Source organism: Varanus komodoensis, unplaced genomic scaffold (genome assembly GCF_004798865.1).
Source record: "Varanus komodoensis strain SLA01 unplaced genomic scaffold, ASM479886v1 scaffold11, whole genome shotgun sequence".
In the NCBI taxonomy this organism is placed as follows: domain Eukaryota; kingdom Metazoa; phylum Chordata; class Lepidosauria; order Squamata; family Varanidae; genus Varanus; species Varanus komodoensis.
In genome coordinates, this window is record NW_025335317.1 from 32,561,931 (window position 1) to 32,578,039 (window position 16,109).

Sequence of the window (16,109 nt, forward strand, 5' to 3'; positions counted from 1 at the left end):
AAAGGAAAAGGAAAAGGAAAAGGAAAGGAAAGGAAAGGAAAGGAAAAAAAAAGACAAACCAGATTCCCATGCCAACCATATCCATGGTCATGGTCAAAACTGAGTTCCTAATTCCATCCTGCTTCCACTTATGCAGGTTTAGGTTTATTAACTTCATGGCATTTAACTACATATAAAGTGTCACTCAGTGCATCATCACAGCCAAGCATTATTAATGGCATCATAGATTTCCTTGATTTACAAAGCAAATCTATTGCTTACAAACATGTGAGCTACCACAGTCAAATAACAGTAAAAACCTTAACTCAGGAATTATTATTTTGTATGCTACATCCTGAAACAGGTTTTTTAAAATCAGAATATAATAACACAAACATCCACGAAATCTTAATAGGGTTACTTCAGGATGCAGGGATAGGCAGAAGGTAATCTGTGGAGGGTTGTGCCAGCAGTGGGCCAAAGGTAGCAATGAGCCAAAGGCGAGTGGACAACCTCTTTTCTTTCTCTCTCTCTTCCTTCTCACTCATTGGCTAGTAGAAAAGGGACAAATTCCTCTTGTCAGAAGTTTGATCTGATTACATGCATAGAATTTTTGAAATAAGGGCCATAGGTTGCCCACCCCATCCAAGTGCTAAGTGAATGTTTCCCATAGGTTTAATCTCAAAGTCCCAGTTTCATCATTCCAGTGCTTCAGTGTGAAACTATGTGTATGATGATAACAAATAACATTTTCAAAAGATAATTTAGCCAATTACAGTGCATCCATTGTTGTATGCCCAATTAAATAATGGGATCTATTCCTCTGAAAATATACATTTTTGAGTCTAACCCCCTGACATTGTCTTGGGCATCACAGAATAGGTCAGAATCCCACCTCTAACACTGAAAAAACATTGTGAGGTCAAAGCTGATTCCCTGTTCTTGGAGAACTCTCCCTCTGCCCCTGCAGTTGGTGTGGTTATGTCCATGTTGGTTGTGGCTCCAAAGACTATCTTTGGAGCTGGCAAGGGGGGGGGTTCCAGGGGGCAGGGAGGGGAAGAGGCACCACCATCTTACAAATAATCCCACACATGCCTCCTCCTTGCATGGAGAAAAAAATGCCTAGACTGCTAAAATCCGCAATCTAAATCCTTTGGAGTGAGGAGAGCACGGTGGCATCCTTGCCTCTATGTTCCTCCACTTTCCATTGGATTTCTGGAATCCTCTGAGTTCAGAGCATTATGGGGAGACACACTAGTTGGCATTCTTAATGAAAGCTAAGCAAAGGAATCCATTTATGCCATCTGACTCCCAAATTCACTGTAACTGTTTTTAGTGAATAGCGTATTCTTTATATTTGCCTGTTGCATTCCCGTAACTTCTAAAATAGGACTTTAGCAGCAAGCTCCCCAGCTGCTCCCATGTCATCCTCTCCCTGGTGCTGGCACTCTCACTATTCAATATCGGGGGGGGGGGGGTGCCATAACAGGCGGTGGGGGTGGTAGAAGCTGTGCTGTACCATGGTGGGGGAAGTGATGAAGGTGACAGGGAGCTGGCACAAGTGTTGGACTGTCCTGTGTCTGGCTGGTTACGAAGGAATAGCCAGTGCAGGCCCTGGACATGTACACATAACCATATTACCTGGGTTGTAAGCTGGTACTGTAGATGTTCTAAAGCTAGAAGACGGTGCTTGGTCTCCTTCACAAGTTCTTTAGGATAGAGTGCAGCAGGGAAAGGCTGCTTTGAGCTATGACTATTCCAAGATCCTACACAGTTGAAAACAATAAAAGTATGGGAGTTTTCTGTATTGCATTAACTTGTCATGTTTAAGTAGACAAAACATCTTGCCTATTGGTGATTGCTCATGACAACTGTAAATATAAAGTATGGCAATATCTTGGAGTAAAATGGTAAAGAGTTGTGTAGAAACAGCCTGGGAATATCTTTTTCAAGCAATGGCCTTTCTATCTCAACTCCATCCAAGAAAGCTGTGCCGCAGAGCACAGGCTTTAAAATTCTCTTACAAGGCATCTATGTTGGTTTCACATTTGTTATACAATAATGCCATTCTGCATTGTTTCTCATTTCCAGGAAAAAAACCAAACAAAAACAAGTGCTTACTTCAGGGATCTTCATAAATACATGATAAGTACATAAAAGAGCTTTTTGATATTATGCAACATCAAGTTGCCACCTTGACCTAAGGCCAGTACTTGAAGGTCTCTATAGCCAAGAATAAGGAACAAATACTGAGTTTGTTCATGTTCCATCCCACCATCTTCAATACTTGGAACAGCTATGCTCTTAATCACTAGAACTTTATTCTCAAGCTTTAACTGGGACCTCTTAATCTTGGCAATGAGCCTGCACGAAGCACTTCAGACTTCAAACTTCCTTGGACTCAAAAAGCTGAATTCCTTATACTAAGGTTCTTCTACTAAGTGCACTTACCTTTCTTTGAAGGTGCTCCTAGTTCTGCTCTTAGCCTGTTTACCATCTCTAGTAGCTGTTGCTTCTCTGTGCTCAGACTGCATATCTTTCTCACAGCTTCCTTCAATTTACCTTGCATCATTTGGACATGGTTTCCTGTATGTTGCTGAAGCCCATCACCTGCTCCCATGCCTAGTAACTGTGGTCTAAGATTTACAGAGTTTTTCTGAAGCCTTTTGATCATTGGATCCTGTAAGAGTAAAGAGAGAAGGAATGTTCCAGATTTATGTTAAGAAGAAAAATCTTAAGCGAAGTATTTATTTTGCTATGGCAGAATGAGGACCCAAATGGCAACCACTATGAAAGGAGGGTAATTCTGAATAGTGTGTAGTGTGTTGTGTACACTAAGACAAAAATGAAGTAGTTCTGTTAATCAAAACATTCCTAAACTAATTTCCCATGGGAATGGCTGAAGACTGTCATGAAAAATGAAGTCACTACTTTGGATGGGTCCACTACTCAAAGGATCTTTGAGTAGAGGAGTCAATGCAGCACTTACTGCACCTCTCTCTACCAGTACACGGGAGCAACATCATTGCCAGTGGGGAGCAGTAAGGACACACTTCTGATGAGGCAGCATTACAATTCCAGTGCTGGCTCCCCATTGTCTCCAGACACAGGTCCTTGTCCTGGGTTAAGGAATCTGACCTATTTGCAGCAGGTATACTTATGTCTCATTCTGATCTCTTCCATCCCCAAGAGCTTAAGATACTTCTTCATTATTTCACCTTTTCACCAACTTTATGCATTGAGAGTGCATGGAGAAACCCTGACTATGAAAGTCCCTTCCATGGAGAGTTTCAGAGTGATGGGTTGGCTTTTTGGTGATGATGGCTACACACCTATACTTTAGATACTGGATTTTATATTTTGTTGTCATTTAAATAAAACTGGTTTCAACAAGATATTCTTTTATGAAAAAAGTTGATTTGACATTCTAGCAAAGCAAGATAAACTTTGCCCACTCTCTCAGCTTGTGCAGCTGCAAATTTAGCTGAGCTATTAATCCCTTGCAGTATGAGGCAGTAACACAAGTTACTCTCCTTTGTGGCTGTCCCCATTTCAATTAAACCAGCCCTTTTATAGTTGTGAGTCATTAAAGGTAACACCGTATCCCATTAGATTGAAATAACTGCTGTTAATCGGATAAGGCACACACAGCAAAGGCATATAGAATCACAGTGCCTCCTAGTGGAGATTTGAGAAGGATGCTGGTGATGTTCTTAACAGAATAAGCCCTTTTTCTGAGGATGTTATACATTTCTTCTCTGGGTAAACATATTTTTGTAATTGTAAAGGCACTAAGGATCTCGGTGTTTCCCTACCACCTGCGTTTCTTGTGTCCTCATTGAATCCACCTCCGGGTCTCTGATGTTATGCTTTTTCAAAGTAATTTCAGTAGCAACTGCATGCGCGTGCAATGTACCTGCAAGAGAAGACACAAATTAGTGTTAATTGTATTAAGGGCAACTTCTATAGTTGCATGCACCTTAGCTAAAATTCTGTAAATGCATAACACTTCAGACATTATGACTGTCCCACAAAGAAAGCTCTTCTAAGAAGGAAAAGGTATAATACTGCAATAAATCTTCCCTTTGCCTATATACAAATATTCTGTTTTCTACTTTTTCCTCCATAGAAGTGGAAGTTTCCATTAGGAAAGTTGTTATACCTTAAGGGCACCAAAAATTGTTTCCTTTACCATTGTTCTCATTGATAATGTGGTCCTGCTGGGAAATTTGAGTACTTTTATTACATTTGGATGAAAGCGAAGATACAAATATTTTTTCAGGAACTTCAGATAAAGTCTCATGCTGCTTGTCCATTGCCTGGATTTTTTTCTTCAATTTTCTTATTTCCTCTTCCAAGGACTGGACATAGTCTGTAAAAATAAAGACAATGCCTATATCAGGCTGAGCCCACTGCAGATGTGAAGGAGACTTTGCATTGGTCATTATCAGTACAAATAAAAAATGTTCCCCCAAGAATGCAGAAGTATATATTTGTATCCATTACCAGCATATTAACTTCTTTGCCTGTGTTTGTCAAACGAAGCCTTCCTTGGAGGTGTTAGGGAATAGGATAGAGTAGCTTCTGTTGAGGATCCTTTTAACAATGAGGCAATCATGCATTGGACAAGATGAATGACGTGATAAGTCATTTTCTGCTCTATACAGTAAAAATATTTTTTCAAGTAATAAATTGCATTTTTCATTGTAGGTTCAAACCATTTGGCCTAGGCTAAATAAGATTTTCCTATATTGTTGATGATTTGTAATTGAATCAAAGTGACTGGAAAATTTACTGGTTTAGAGAATTATAATTGTCTTTTTTGCAAGCTCCAACAAAGCATTTATTGAGAAAAAGTCAGAATTTAGATGCTATAACTGTGTAAGCACCCCTGTCATTTTTATTTCTCCTTTACATTTTTCTTCTTTAAGAAAATAATAATAAAAAGATTTTCATACATAATTTAAACACAAAATTTATCTGTGATGCAAATGTATATAATTGTGCCACAAAAATTAGAAATAGTACCAGGAATTGGTACAGATATAAGCACTGCACAGTATTGACTAAGCTATTCCATTTATCTTTTATAGTTTTTAAAAACTTGATTTTGAAATTATTTCAGTATAACTCAGAGATCAAGCATTCCACAAATGGCCTATCAGGAAAGTGGCAACCATAGCAAAGCTTTCCTGACAGCCTTGGACATGTTGCAAATAGCACTTTCAGTGGAAGAGAGATAATGGTGGGATATGTGAATGTATTCAACTTATATTTATATATTTTTTATTTTGCTTCATATGGCTTGTAACTTGGTACATGCATAATATTAACTATTTGTGCAGGAACTGAAAGCCACTTTATCTTTGATCATTTTTTCCATTTTGTATAATTATAAGAGCTATTCTCTGAAAGTATTTTAGCTCAATAAAATACTTAGCTCAAACACATATTCTGGAAGAAATATACTTCTGGGTAAAACATTAATTTTAAATGTACTGATCTTGCCCAGAGATTACACTGCAACAATTCACAGCTGTTCAAATCTAACTTTAATTTTATTTACAATAAATTCCAGACTACTTTTAGCTATGCTTGAAAGGATGTTAGAAATGTATTGTATAATCAGTGCTCACTGGACATATATGTGAGGATGGATGGGACTTATCACAGAAGACTATTAAACAGTCTGTTATGAAGATGAAAGCAAGTATAGAAAGGGGCATATGCAGATGGTCCTCCGTAATACTTAACCAAATCCACTTTATTACCAGGGGTGAATACAACTGCAGTAGAATCGGTCCCATCTGCATCTTGCATTTTCAGTTTGGTATGCTCAGAGGGAAGTGCCTGATTATTAAGGGTTTCCATTTCTCTTCTCATTTCAGCAATAACAGCTCGCAGGTTATTGTTCTGTTCTTGTAATCTCTGGATCTCAGTGGAAGGAAAACCAAGTTCGATGGCCTCTACAGTAGGCTGCAAAGCAACCAAACAATTAAAGAAAGAAACAAGAATTATAAGGCAAAACCAAAACATGTGAATCAAAGAAGCAAGCCAATTGCACCAACATGTAGTTGTGTGAAACAACCCTTTAAAAGTCATTACAGTGATGTGTCCCATGTATGCTAGAAGAAGGAACAACATTGTCAACAAACACTGGAAGTCTCTTAGGAATGATGCTGTTAGTAGCTGGTATTAGTGATATGTGTGATACGACCAGGCCAGCTATTAGTGATAAGTGTAATATAACTTGGATATGCTATAGGAGAGAAGCCTCACTGGGTCGGCTCAATTTAATAGCTTGGTTTCTCAGAGGTACCAGTGGAAAGAGTATGTGGAAGTGCAATTTTGCCAAGGGACCTTGAACTGTGCCATGGGGGTGGGCAGTGGCGGCTAAGGCAGATCTGCTACAAATTTGCCAGAGGCACATTTCATCCGCAGGAATAGACCTTAATTGTGAAGATGCAGGTTTAATAAATGTGATTAGAGGGTTTTCCTAACATTATAAACAGAATGAAAAAAGTACATTTGTTAACTTTTCAAATTGCATGACTGATAATCCAGATTGCACAAAATTTCAGGTTCAATTCAGATTTTTTGCCTGAGAGTTCTGCAAACTGCTGCCAAGCAAAGTAGAAAATTACTGGAATTATGTGGCCATAAGGCAGTTTCATCTTCTCAATGTGTCAGAAATAGTTTCCTGAACATGAAATGCCACACAGTCATCAAATCAAGAATTTCATGGCTCATACAAAAATTGCAATTAGTACAAAAGGCATGTCAATAAACTTATCTTTACCATGACATCCTAAAGCAATTTTTTAAAATTCCATCTTAAGATTCCAAAGATGCCTTTTTGGATATCCATATGGGTCAGTTCCAGAATAGCACAGGGTAGAATTCTGTGAGCTGCATGATCCCATGGATAGAAGGGGAAAAGCCATTGCTGCTCATTCAGACCCCTTTTGCTGCCCAAACAGTTACAAAAACTTCTCAAAAGAGAGGAGGCACAGATCCATTGATTAGAAGTGCTTCTATTTCACTGGTCTACAAGAAGAAAGCCTCAGAAATGAAAATAGCTTAATTTTACCACAACTGGGTCACTAATAACGAAAAATTAAGTCCTGGGTATTAATTGGCTCCAGTTTCAAGATACAGCTTCAGGTCAAAATCACATCAAAATAATTCAAAATTACGAGGAGGATGTGTGATTATGCTCCATAACTTTTCTGCAAAATGTGATATAGCAATGAGAATGGTGCCACACCACTCATTATAAATGTATCTTTTTTACTGATACTAATAACATAACTTTCCATTCATTTATTGGTTTTTCATGTAACATTTTCATGCTTTTTGCATGGAAAACTGACAAGCTCACCATCTTTATCATCATCTGAATCTAGAGAGTAGGATTCTGGTGGATCTGGAATTGGCAAGTTCTCACCATGGGGTACAGGATGCAGCGCGGATGGAATGTTTGCATATTCCACGGTCCAGTTCTTCTTTCTTAAGATCCCTTTTATAACTGGGGGAAACCATGCAAAAATAGCAGTTGCTACTATGATTGGTGGGTTCCCTCCACACCACTGGGGCTGCGAAAGGCATAGACTTCTTCTTGTTTAGTCAATGACGCAGATAAGTTGCACATGTAATGCAACAATAATGAGAGGCCCAACTCTTGTCCTGATCCCCTATTTTGCATTCAAAATATAGGTGGTATGCCTTTTTTACCACTGCCGTCATACTGCACTTTTGAGATACAAATGTAACCTCGCCACAAATGGAACAGAAATTATCTGCGTTGTTTACACAGTTTCAAGGCATCTTGGCTTCTGAGGGAAAATATCACACAACTGTTCCTTGGAAATGTTAGGCAATAACACTTTCACAAGCCACCAGATGTAACTGTATGATGCGTAGATCAGACCAAGACAAATATACTTTGCAATAAAAGGACAATACATTAGTTAGGTAATAATCTTTAGTCTCAAAGTGAAGATAAATTTATACACTTCCATGTGGTACCATTTTCAATGTTCTAACGTACTTTGTCGAGAAGTTACACGGCATCATGATCATCACGCGCCTCCCTCCCTTGTAGGCAAATATACTCGTCTGTGTATAAATCTTTATTGTGAAATATCTTGAAAACTTTAGCAACCAGCACCTTTATCACCTGTTTTCTAATTCATCTAATCAAAATATTTAAGAATTAGCACATTTTATCTCGGAGGTCAATAATTTCCCAACATTTGTAGACCAGTGTTTTCTATTTCTGAATAAACAGACAAAATATCTGTTAATTATGAAGCATACCATCCCTGTTGTACTTTCTGTGATTCTTGATATGGAATACCCAGGACTGGAATACCAGGAGTCTGAGGAGGAATGTTCTCACCACTGTTCTTAATTGCCATTAAATACTCTTTATTTCCTCTAAATGTCTTGGTAGATTTTGTGAGGGGATGGAATCGCTCCCTATTGTGCACACAGTATTATGGCATACAAATGGGCTTGAGCACCATTTTTTGTTGAAATGTAGGAGCCAGTGTGGCATGGTGGCAGCTTTATGGCTGCATGTGGACCACCCACTCTTAGCTTAATCTATTTCATAGGGTTGTTGTGAGGGTAAAATGGAGAGAAGGAGGAGGACTATGTAAGTCACCCTGGGTTCCTTATAAAAGGAAAATGGCAGGATATAAATGCAATGTAATAATATACATTACATTTGAAAAATAACACACATGAGTTAAAATATATACATTAAGAATCAGCTCATAACAGTGTTTCTGGCTCTAAGGCCTAAATTAATAAAGTCCAGGCGTTAAGAACGTAGCCTATCTTTCCGAATATATGTCAGAAGAGTATTTTCAGTCTTAAATTTTAAGGAATAATTTTCTTATCAGGTTTGACAACATTCCCTTAATCTTCAATCTATCCTCCCAAAGCATCTCCAGATTTTCCAAAAAGTCTGAAGATTTTCAGGGAGAATCTAATTTTTAGAATGGAAGGTAGGCAACCACTAGAGTGCACCACAAGATATCTTTACCTTCAACATTCATAATAGTATTTCACACAACACAGCTTTGCCACAGCACATGAAAATAGCTGTTATCATGGAAGAGTAGAGCAGTTGAAAGGGAATTGTCTGACATAGTCCCTGGAACGCTGTGAGTTTTCTCAATGATAAATATACCAAGAAAAATTTAAATCTCATGCAGGGGGTGAAATTACAAATGGTTAAAGTGTTCGCAGCACAGAACACTGTACAGTGTTCTGGAAAATATTGGAAAATGAGTAAATCTCCACAGCTAACACCAAAGCGGGGTACATCGTGGGACCAATAAGCCCTCATCACAGAGTAAGCAGTGAAGGACCCAAACAGACCTCCTTTTTGGGGGCAGTTTCCATACTTTATGTGCCTTGTTTATAAAGGCCATAACTTCAGAGTTCACCCACAGCATATCTGTCAGCAGGAGAACACAGAATAGGGCTTCATGTATTATGTTTGGTGCATGGGCAGGTTCACGCAGCCGGAGATATTTCTTCAGATATCCTGGGTGCTTCCAGACAGAGGACTCCTGGCACTCCAAATCAAAAGAGACTTTGCAGCTAGAGACATGGTTTGCCTAACATTCCAGGTTTATCTGGGATCGTTTAACCTACAATAAACTGGATTAACAACCCTTGCATAACCATGCAAAAAACCAAGGTTGTTTAATCTTCAAATAATTCTCAGTGGCTGGATTTGCACGGTGTGACAACTCCTGAGTGGGGATTGCATATTCAAAATGGTAGCTGGCACATAATAAGGCTCAATGTGGATTACGTAGTCTCCAATAAGCCCAGCATGTGAACAAGGCTATTTTTTCTTGTTAATAGATGTTTTCTGGTGAGAAAAAGTTGGAAACAACAATGGGGAAAATGTGAAGTTTACAAATGGAAGAATATTTTAGAGGCAGCCACATATGGTGTGTTACAGTAGTGTTATATAGTAATTATAACATGAATTAAAATGGTCAAGCCTATTTCCTGGAAGAAAAACATTAAAGGAAGCTGGTAGAAAGTACTTCTGACTAGCAAGAGCATTCTGGCATCACAAAGTAGTGCAGGGTCCAAGAGTGGTTGGGCCCATGCTCTGATCTTGATTCTTCAGCAAGAATGCAATTCCTGACTAAAGAGAGCATGAAATTGTACAGAGAAGCTTCAGACAAACTGGCTTTCTGATACCGTGTGCAGTGTAAGTTTGACTGTCATTACCTTGACAATTTAGCTCAAGGATCCATTTTGGTTCCAAAAGGCACAATTTAGAACCTGTTTGGAATGCCATTAAGGTTCTCAACGGCTGCTGACGTACTGGAACTATAGAATATAGAATATAGTTCCAGTACCCTTGATTAAATTAAACAGGGAGAAACATGCAAATATCTGTCTGATTCTCATGCCAATCCTAAGTTGTTGATTAAAAGCAGACACAGCTAATATGCTATAGCTCTCTCCCGGGAAAATTGTGGGTTAATTAACCTACAATTTGTCATTATGTGTAAGCAGGCCCAACCAGGCAGGTCATAATATTTGCCATTATGCATGTTTAATCAGACCAGAATCATTCAAACCCAATTGCCTTCTAAGTCAGCAGTGAGCCAAATGTAGAGCCAGGTCATCTTCTGGATGCCTTGGAGATTTGCAGTAGGCTGGCAAAAGTTTAACAAGAAAACCTAGTAATTTCCTTTTTTTCTTTTAGTAATTTTTTTCTTTTTAACTAAGAGCAATAAAACCACCCATTTTCCTGAGAGTGCTGAAATGAAGACAATTTGGGATAACTAGGAGTAATTTTTTGTGCAGAAGGACTTTGTGTTGCATTCAGGTCTTCCTACTCAAAGCAAATTATCGGGCTCAGCATTCTTTAATTTAAGTAGTGCCTTTTGCACCGGACTCTGCTGGGTAATCTCAGTGTTCTAATAAAAAAAACAAACATGCTCCCATAAACCTGAAGTCTGCCCATCCTTACTCTAAATAATATAATTATAAATATAGAGACATGCCTCTTGACACTGTGTATTGCTTAATAGGGTGGTAAAAATCTATTTTGTTTTCCAGGCTAGGCAATTCCTCAAAAAGCTGCATAATACCTCGGATTTTTTCAAGTGGTCTCTTTCACATGTTTGCTGCATAATGTCCAAAGCAGAAAGTGTCACCTGATAACTAGCTGTAGCTCTCTATCCACTCCATTATTTAAAAGGGGAGCTCTACAGAAAGATTTGAGGTTACTTTCTATTTCCAGTTGTACACACATTGTGTTGGAGCCAATTACCCACGTACAACAGTCTTCAAGGGCAGAGGGTAGCAAGAATGACTCTGCAAATAATAAAAAGCTATTCTCCTCCTGCTTGTGTAAGGAAATAGAAAGCCTTTTAAAGCTAGCCACAATACTATATTGATATGAGCTCAAAAGCAGGAGATGTCAAACATTAGCTGAGGCTAGCAATCACCTCACCATACAATCATACTTCCAGACATTACCTAATATTTACACGAGTTAACTCAAAACTACAATTGATTCTCCGGTTATGTATAGTAATAAATGTTGGAAGAAACTCCTACATTTTTCCATGCACCTGCAGCCAGGCCAAAAGGCGACAAGACCTCCCACTCTGTATAGATAGCTTTGACCATAAGGACAAACTGTTCTCTATGCCCATTTGTGGTTCAGTGTATTTGCCATTCAAACTGGCATGAAGAGGTTTGCTGCTGGGAAGTCAAAGCAAAAAGGTGGTTTTTAATAGTCACAAAAACATTCAAAACAAAAACACTGCTGCAGAAACTTCTGCCTGTGTTTTAAATACATATTTAGCAATAAGCTATAAAGCCAGACTTGAAGTAATGAATTGTACAAGGCTGGGCTACTGATTGTAGCCACTTCATTCCTTGCATAAAACATTTTCAAACTTTTTCCTGTGTTACTTGTATCCTCAGAAACTACTGAATACAAGCAATATGACAGAGTTATATGTATGAAGATACATGTGTGTAACTGCAGTTTCTGTTGATCAGAGGCATGTAAGTATCCCATCAGTCCACGCCTGAAATTCAGTCCCATGCTAGAAGGCTAGTGCAGCTTTTCCTCTTTCTGGAGAACTCTATGGTAACTGCATACCAGGACTGTGAAAACCATGGTGAGGCATGGAAACCATAAAAAAGAACATTGTTTCATGCATGGTTTCAAAAAACTGAACGTACTGTGCTAAAATATCACAACATGAATATGACAAAGCATCTTGCATAGGAAACTACTGTGGTTTGTCATTGTGCAAGATCCCTTCTAATATGTCAGTTCTTAAGCAGTAATAAATAGCATATGCTATTTGCCCTTGCTCAGTTCCCCTCCTTCCAAATATTCAGTCTACAAGTTTTTAAGCATCATTGTGCTTTCCTTTAAAGGAAACTTTCCAGTTTGCTTCTCTCCATTCCATATATGCAGGAACTAGTCCTGTTTGATTGGATTGTCTGAAGCCCTTCAGTGCCTAAGTCAGTCCAGGACTCTCATTGAATTTAATGCTCCAATCACTCCACAAATGTGCACCAAACACACACACAGAGAGAGAGCAAGCTAACAACACAAAGGTACACAAAGGGTCAATAGCTCAAGTACTTAATACTTAAACATCAGCACATAGACAATCATAGTAAAACAACTTTGACACTATACTCATATCAGAAAAAAGAGCAAATTAACTCTAAAATAAAGCCTTTTCTATTGCCCCCTGCAGTAGACCGGTTGGTAACAAATAGGATATCCATTGCATTACATCCCTCAAAAAGATACTGCTTTCCCAATAATTAGCTCTCAAGAAGTATTGCGTAATTTCAACCTGTTTCTCTCCTTTTGGCAAGTGATCAAGCTTTTGAAGTTTCTGAATGGCCTTGTCCCTCTCAAGGGTTACGGCAGATGAGATCCTTTCTAGTTCATGCAATTCACGCTCTTTCTCATGTAGTTCAGCAGTAAGCTATAAAACAGAATTACAGTATAATAACAATACCTTCTTTCAAACTTTCTGAGCCTCTTGGTACCTTTAATGTTATCATAACATCCCCACCCCACACAATGTTTACTCTTCTTTCTAATTTAAATTAATCTCAATCCAGACAGATCATCTGCATTTTGGGCAGAAAGTTCTGAAGAAATGCAAAGTAGCTTTCTAAAATAGATGGAATACATTATGTTAAATCAATAACCAATTCATTTCCATGTACTCAAGATATAGTTGGATAATGCCTTATTAACCAGTGTAGGCAATCCTCAAGTTATGAACATTTGAGTTATGAACAACCCTATTAATTTTAAAAAGTACCGTGGAAAATCGTCATTACTATAGAGAGAAGCAAAAAAGGAGAGGTAGGGCTTCCAAAGCATGCCTTCCTGCCCTGCCACTGTGGAGACAGAAATCTCTCTGGCATTTCCTTGCTGCAAAGTGAGCAAAGTGCTAGTGAGATTGGGGGGGGGGAGGTTTAAGATATTTGTGGTTTTTCTACTTTCATGGGGGTCCTGGGCTCCTCACCCTCATAAATGTGGAAGGCTGACAATATGTGATCCAACTTGCATACAAATTTGGCCTAAAGACAAATTTCCATTTTCTCAGGAATGGAATGCATTTATAACCCAGGGACAGCCCTGTATTCAGTTTCCTCCTCTTCTGCTCAGCCAATCATGGGAGGAGCAGCTCCCAAATAAGCAGCCCTGACTTGGAATTACTGGTCATTTGCTCACTGCCTAGTTAAAGGGAAGCTATGCATGGTCCCAGATATTCTGTTCTGATTACTTAACATTCTTCACTTGTGATCTCAGATCTTGACATCCCTTCCAGAGATTTTAGGAGTACACATGCAGGATCAGTGCTACACCAGGGCCCATTTACCACAACCACACAAACACTAGGTCAGTGGTCCTCAGCATACAGAGCCAATATTTGCCCTCTACATGTGTTTACTTCTAATCTGTTCCCTTTCAGCTGCAAGTCAAGATGTAACATCCATCTTAATCACCTTGGCCTAGAACACTGTTTATATATAACCCAGAAAAAAATAAATGGCCACCTAGGATCCCCCAGCTATCATTAAAATTCAGTTTGTTGAGAATGACTTGGGTGAGCACAAATGACTGAATTTCACTTATGTTGTCCAGGTCAGTCTTGACCGGCATCTCAAAAATTGTTTGTGCTGCAGCTCTTATGACCACAGCTGATGCAGTATAATTTATGATGAGAAGTTACTGATCATGGGGAAAGTGAGGGGGCATGCAAGAAAATAAGAAAGCTATATGTTTCTTCTCTACCACTGTTGAGAGTCAGTGTGGTATGAAGGTTAGAATGTTGGATGGGGCTCCTGGGAGATCCAGGTTCTTCTAGTTACATGGCCATGAAACTCACTTGGGTGACTTGGCCAGTCACTCTCAGGCTACCTCACAAAGTTGTTGCTGTGAGGATAAAATGGAGTTAAGTAAGCCTCTTTGGGTTCCTCACAAGAGGGCAAAAAGTCAGGATATACATGCATCCTCTTCCTCTTCCCCCCTGAGGTGGCGTAATGCAGCATGTATCAATTTCCTTCAAGGGAACTGTATTCTACAGACATGATGGATTCTTCCTTTGGGATTCAACAACAATATTAATTTATGGGGTCCTGTATTAGCTGCAGCTTCCAGTAGCTTGGCAGTGGAAAACAACAAATTAAGCTGAATGCTGGAACATCAAGCTGTGTCCTTAGCTGTGATGCAACCGGGTGTGGGCTTCCTGCACTCTCACACAAAAGAGAGGTCCCGTAAGTGACTTGGAAGTTATGGGAAACTGATCAGTCCATCTCAGCATCTGATGCCATTATTATGCCCCAAGATGTTCAGGCAACAGCTGTCAAAGGCTATTGCTTTCTACCTTCCAACATGTACCAAACAGCAGGCTGTGCTGTACTATTTCTAATAGTATGCAGGTTGCCAGAAACAGAATTTCCCCCTGTATACTCTGCTTTGCTAGATGAAAGCAGCACTAAATAAAGTTCTTTTAGCCAGCCCTTTTGTCCAGTTGATCTTCAAATGCAGGCAGGGGGGAAAGAATCCTCCTGAGAAAACTCAGCTAGACCTATATTAAGATCTAGTCATGCTATTTATATACATTATTTAAACCAAATCACTTTCTTGCATCCTCTGATTCAGTGCAGACTAAATACTTTACAGAAAGAGATTGTTAACCCCATGAGGAACATGAACCATCAAGCATTTGCTAGAAGCACAGAAGAATGGTTACTCCTAAATCATCAAATCTTCCATCACGAAAGATGTCTCTACTAATATTCTGTGCTAAGCTGCTGGAAATGTAATGCAGTTCTGACCTGGTCCCTAGCTGTTGACAGGCTGTGTATCAGAGCCTCTGATTTCTGATATTGATTTCTTTCAGCATTCTCACAATGCCGCTGCCAGTCCAGCTCTGTTTGCACTTTAGCTCTTTCCAGAATTGCTTCTCTCTCTGCTGCTAGTGAAAGTTCTTGTTTATATCTAAGACAAAGCAAAACAAGGTGTTTTCAGATTATTAATTTAGGAGGGCAAGAATTTCATTATTATCAGTGCTGTAATGTACCAAAATATTCAGTAATGTGTTTTTTTTTAAATCCTTTAAAATTAAAGTGTGCTGTGCATAACACACAGAACTCCAGCCCATCAGATAGCATAGAAAGTAAAAGAATTACTAAGACTTTTTTGGATTTAGAGACAGGAAAGACCCAATGGTAGTATAACACTTGTGAAGCTGAAAGAGAACATTCAGGCAGGCAAAGAGTTTGCTGATCTCAGGATAAATTTATTCCAACAGACTTGGAAGAAACAACTTTATAGGTTGTGTTAATTGTGGAAGAATGTTGTGTGTGCGCATGTGCAGGAGAGTAAACTAACATTTCAAAAGAGCAATGAAATCACAGTGAAATATAGTTTCATGCCCTCAAAATATGGGATGCTAAAAAGATCCTTTCAGCAAAAGTAGCAAGGAGCGCACCATAAGGGAAACACAAAAAGCACTGTAGTTTTTAAATGTATAAAACAAAGAAAAGGAAAACAAGAGCAGGCTTGTAATTTGTTGCTTTCCTGG

The 16,109-nt window shown here is 38.9% G+C and overlaps 1 protein-coding gene across 1 annotated transcript in view; it reads right to left on the bottom strand.

Moving 5' to 3' along the window:
- CCDC57 (coiled-coil domain containing 57) overlaps positions 1-16,109 on the bottom strand; it is an 80,870-nt gene that overhangs the window by 19,922 nt on the left and 44,839 nt on the right. Inside the window, exons 9-15 of the mRNA XM_044420033.1 lie at positions 15,361-15,523; positions 12,855-12,989; positions 5,751-5,955; positions 4,172-4,351; positions 3,795-3,895; positions 2,431-2,659; positions 1,621-1,745 (exon numbers count right to left, since the gene is read on the bottom strand). Coding sequence (XP_044275968.1) covers positions 1,621-1,745; positions 2,431-2,659; positions 3,795-3,895; positions 4,172-4,351; positions 5,751-5,955; positions 12,855-12,989; positions 15,361-15,523 — 1,138 coding nt within the window. The remainder of the gene's footprint in view (positions 1-1,620; positions 1,746-2,430; positions 2,660-3,794; positions 3,896-4,171; positions 4,352-5,750; positions 5,956-12,854; positions 12,990-15,360; positions 15,524-16,109) is intronic.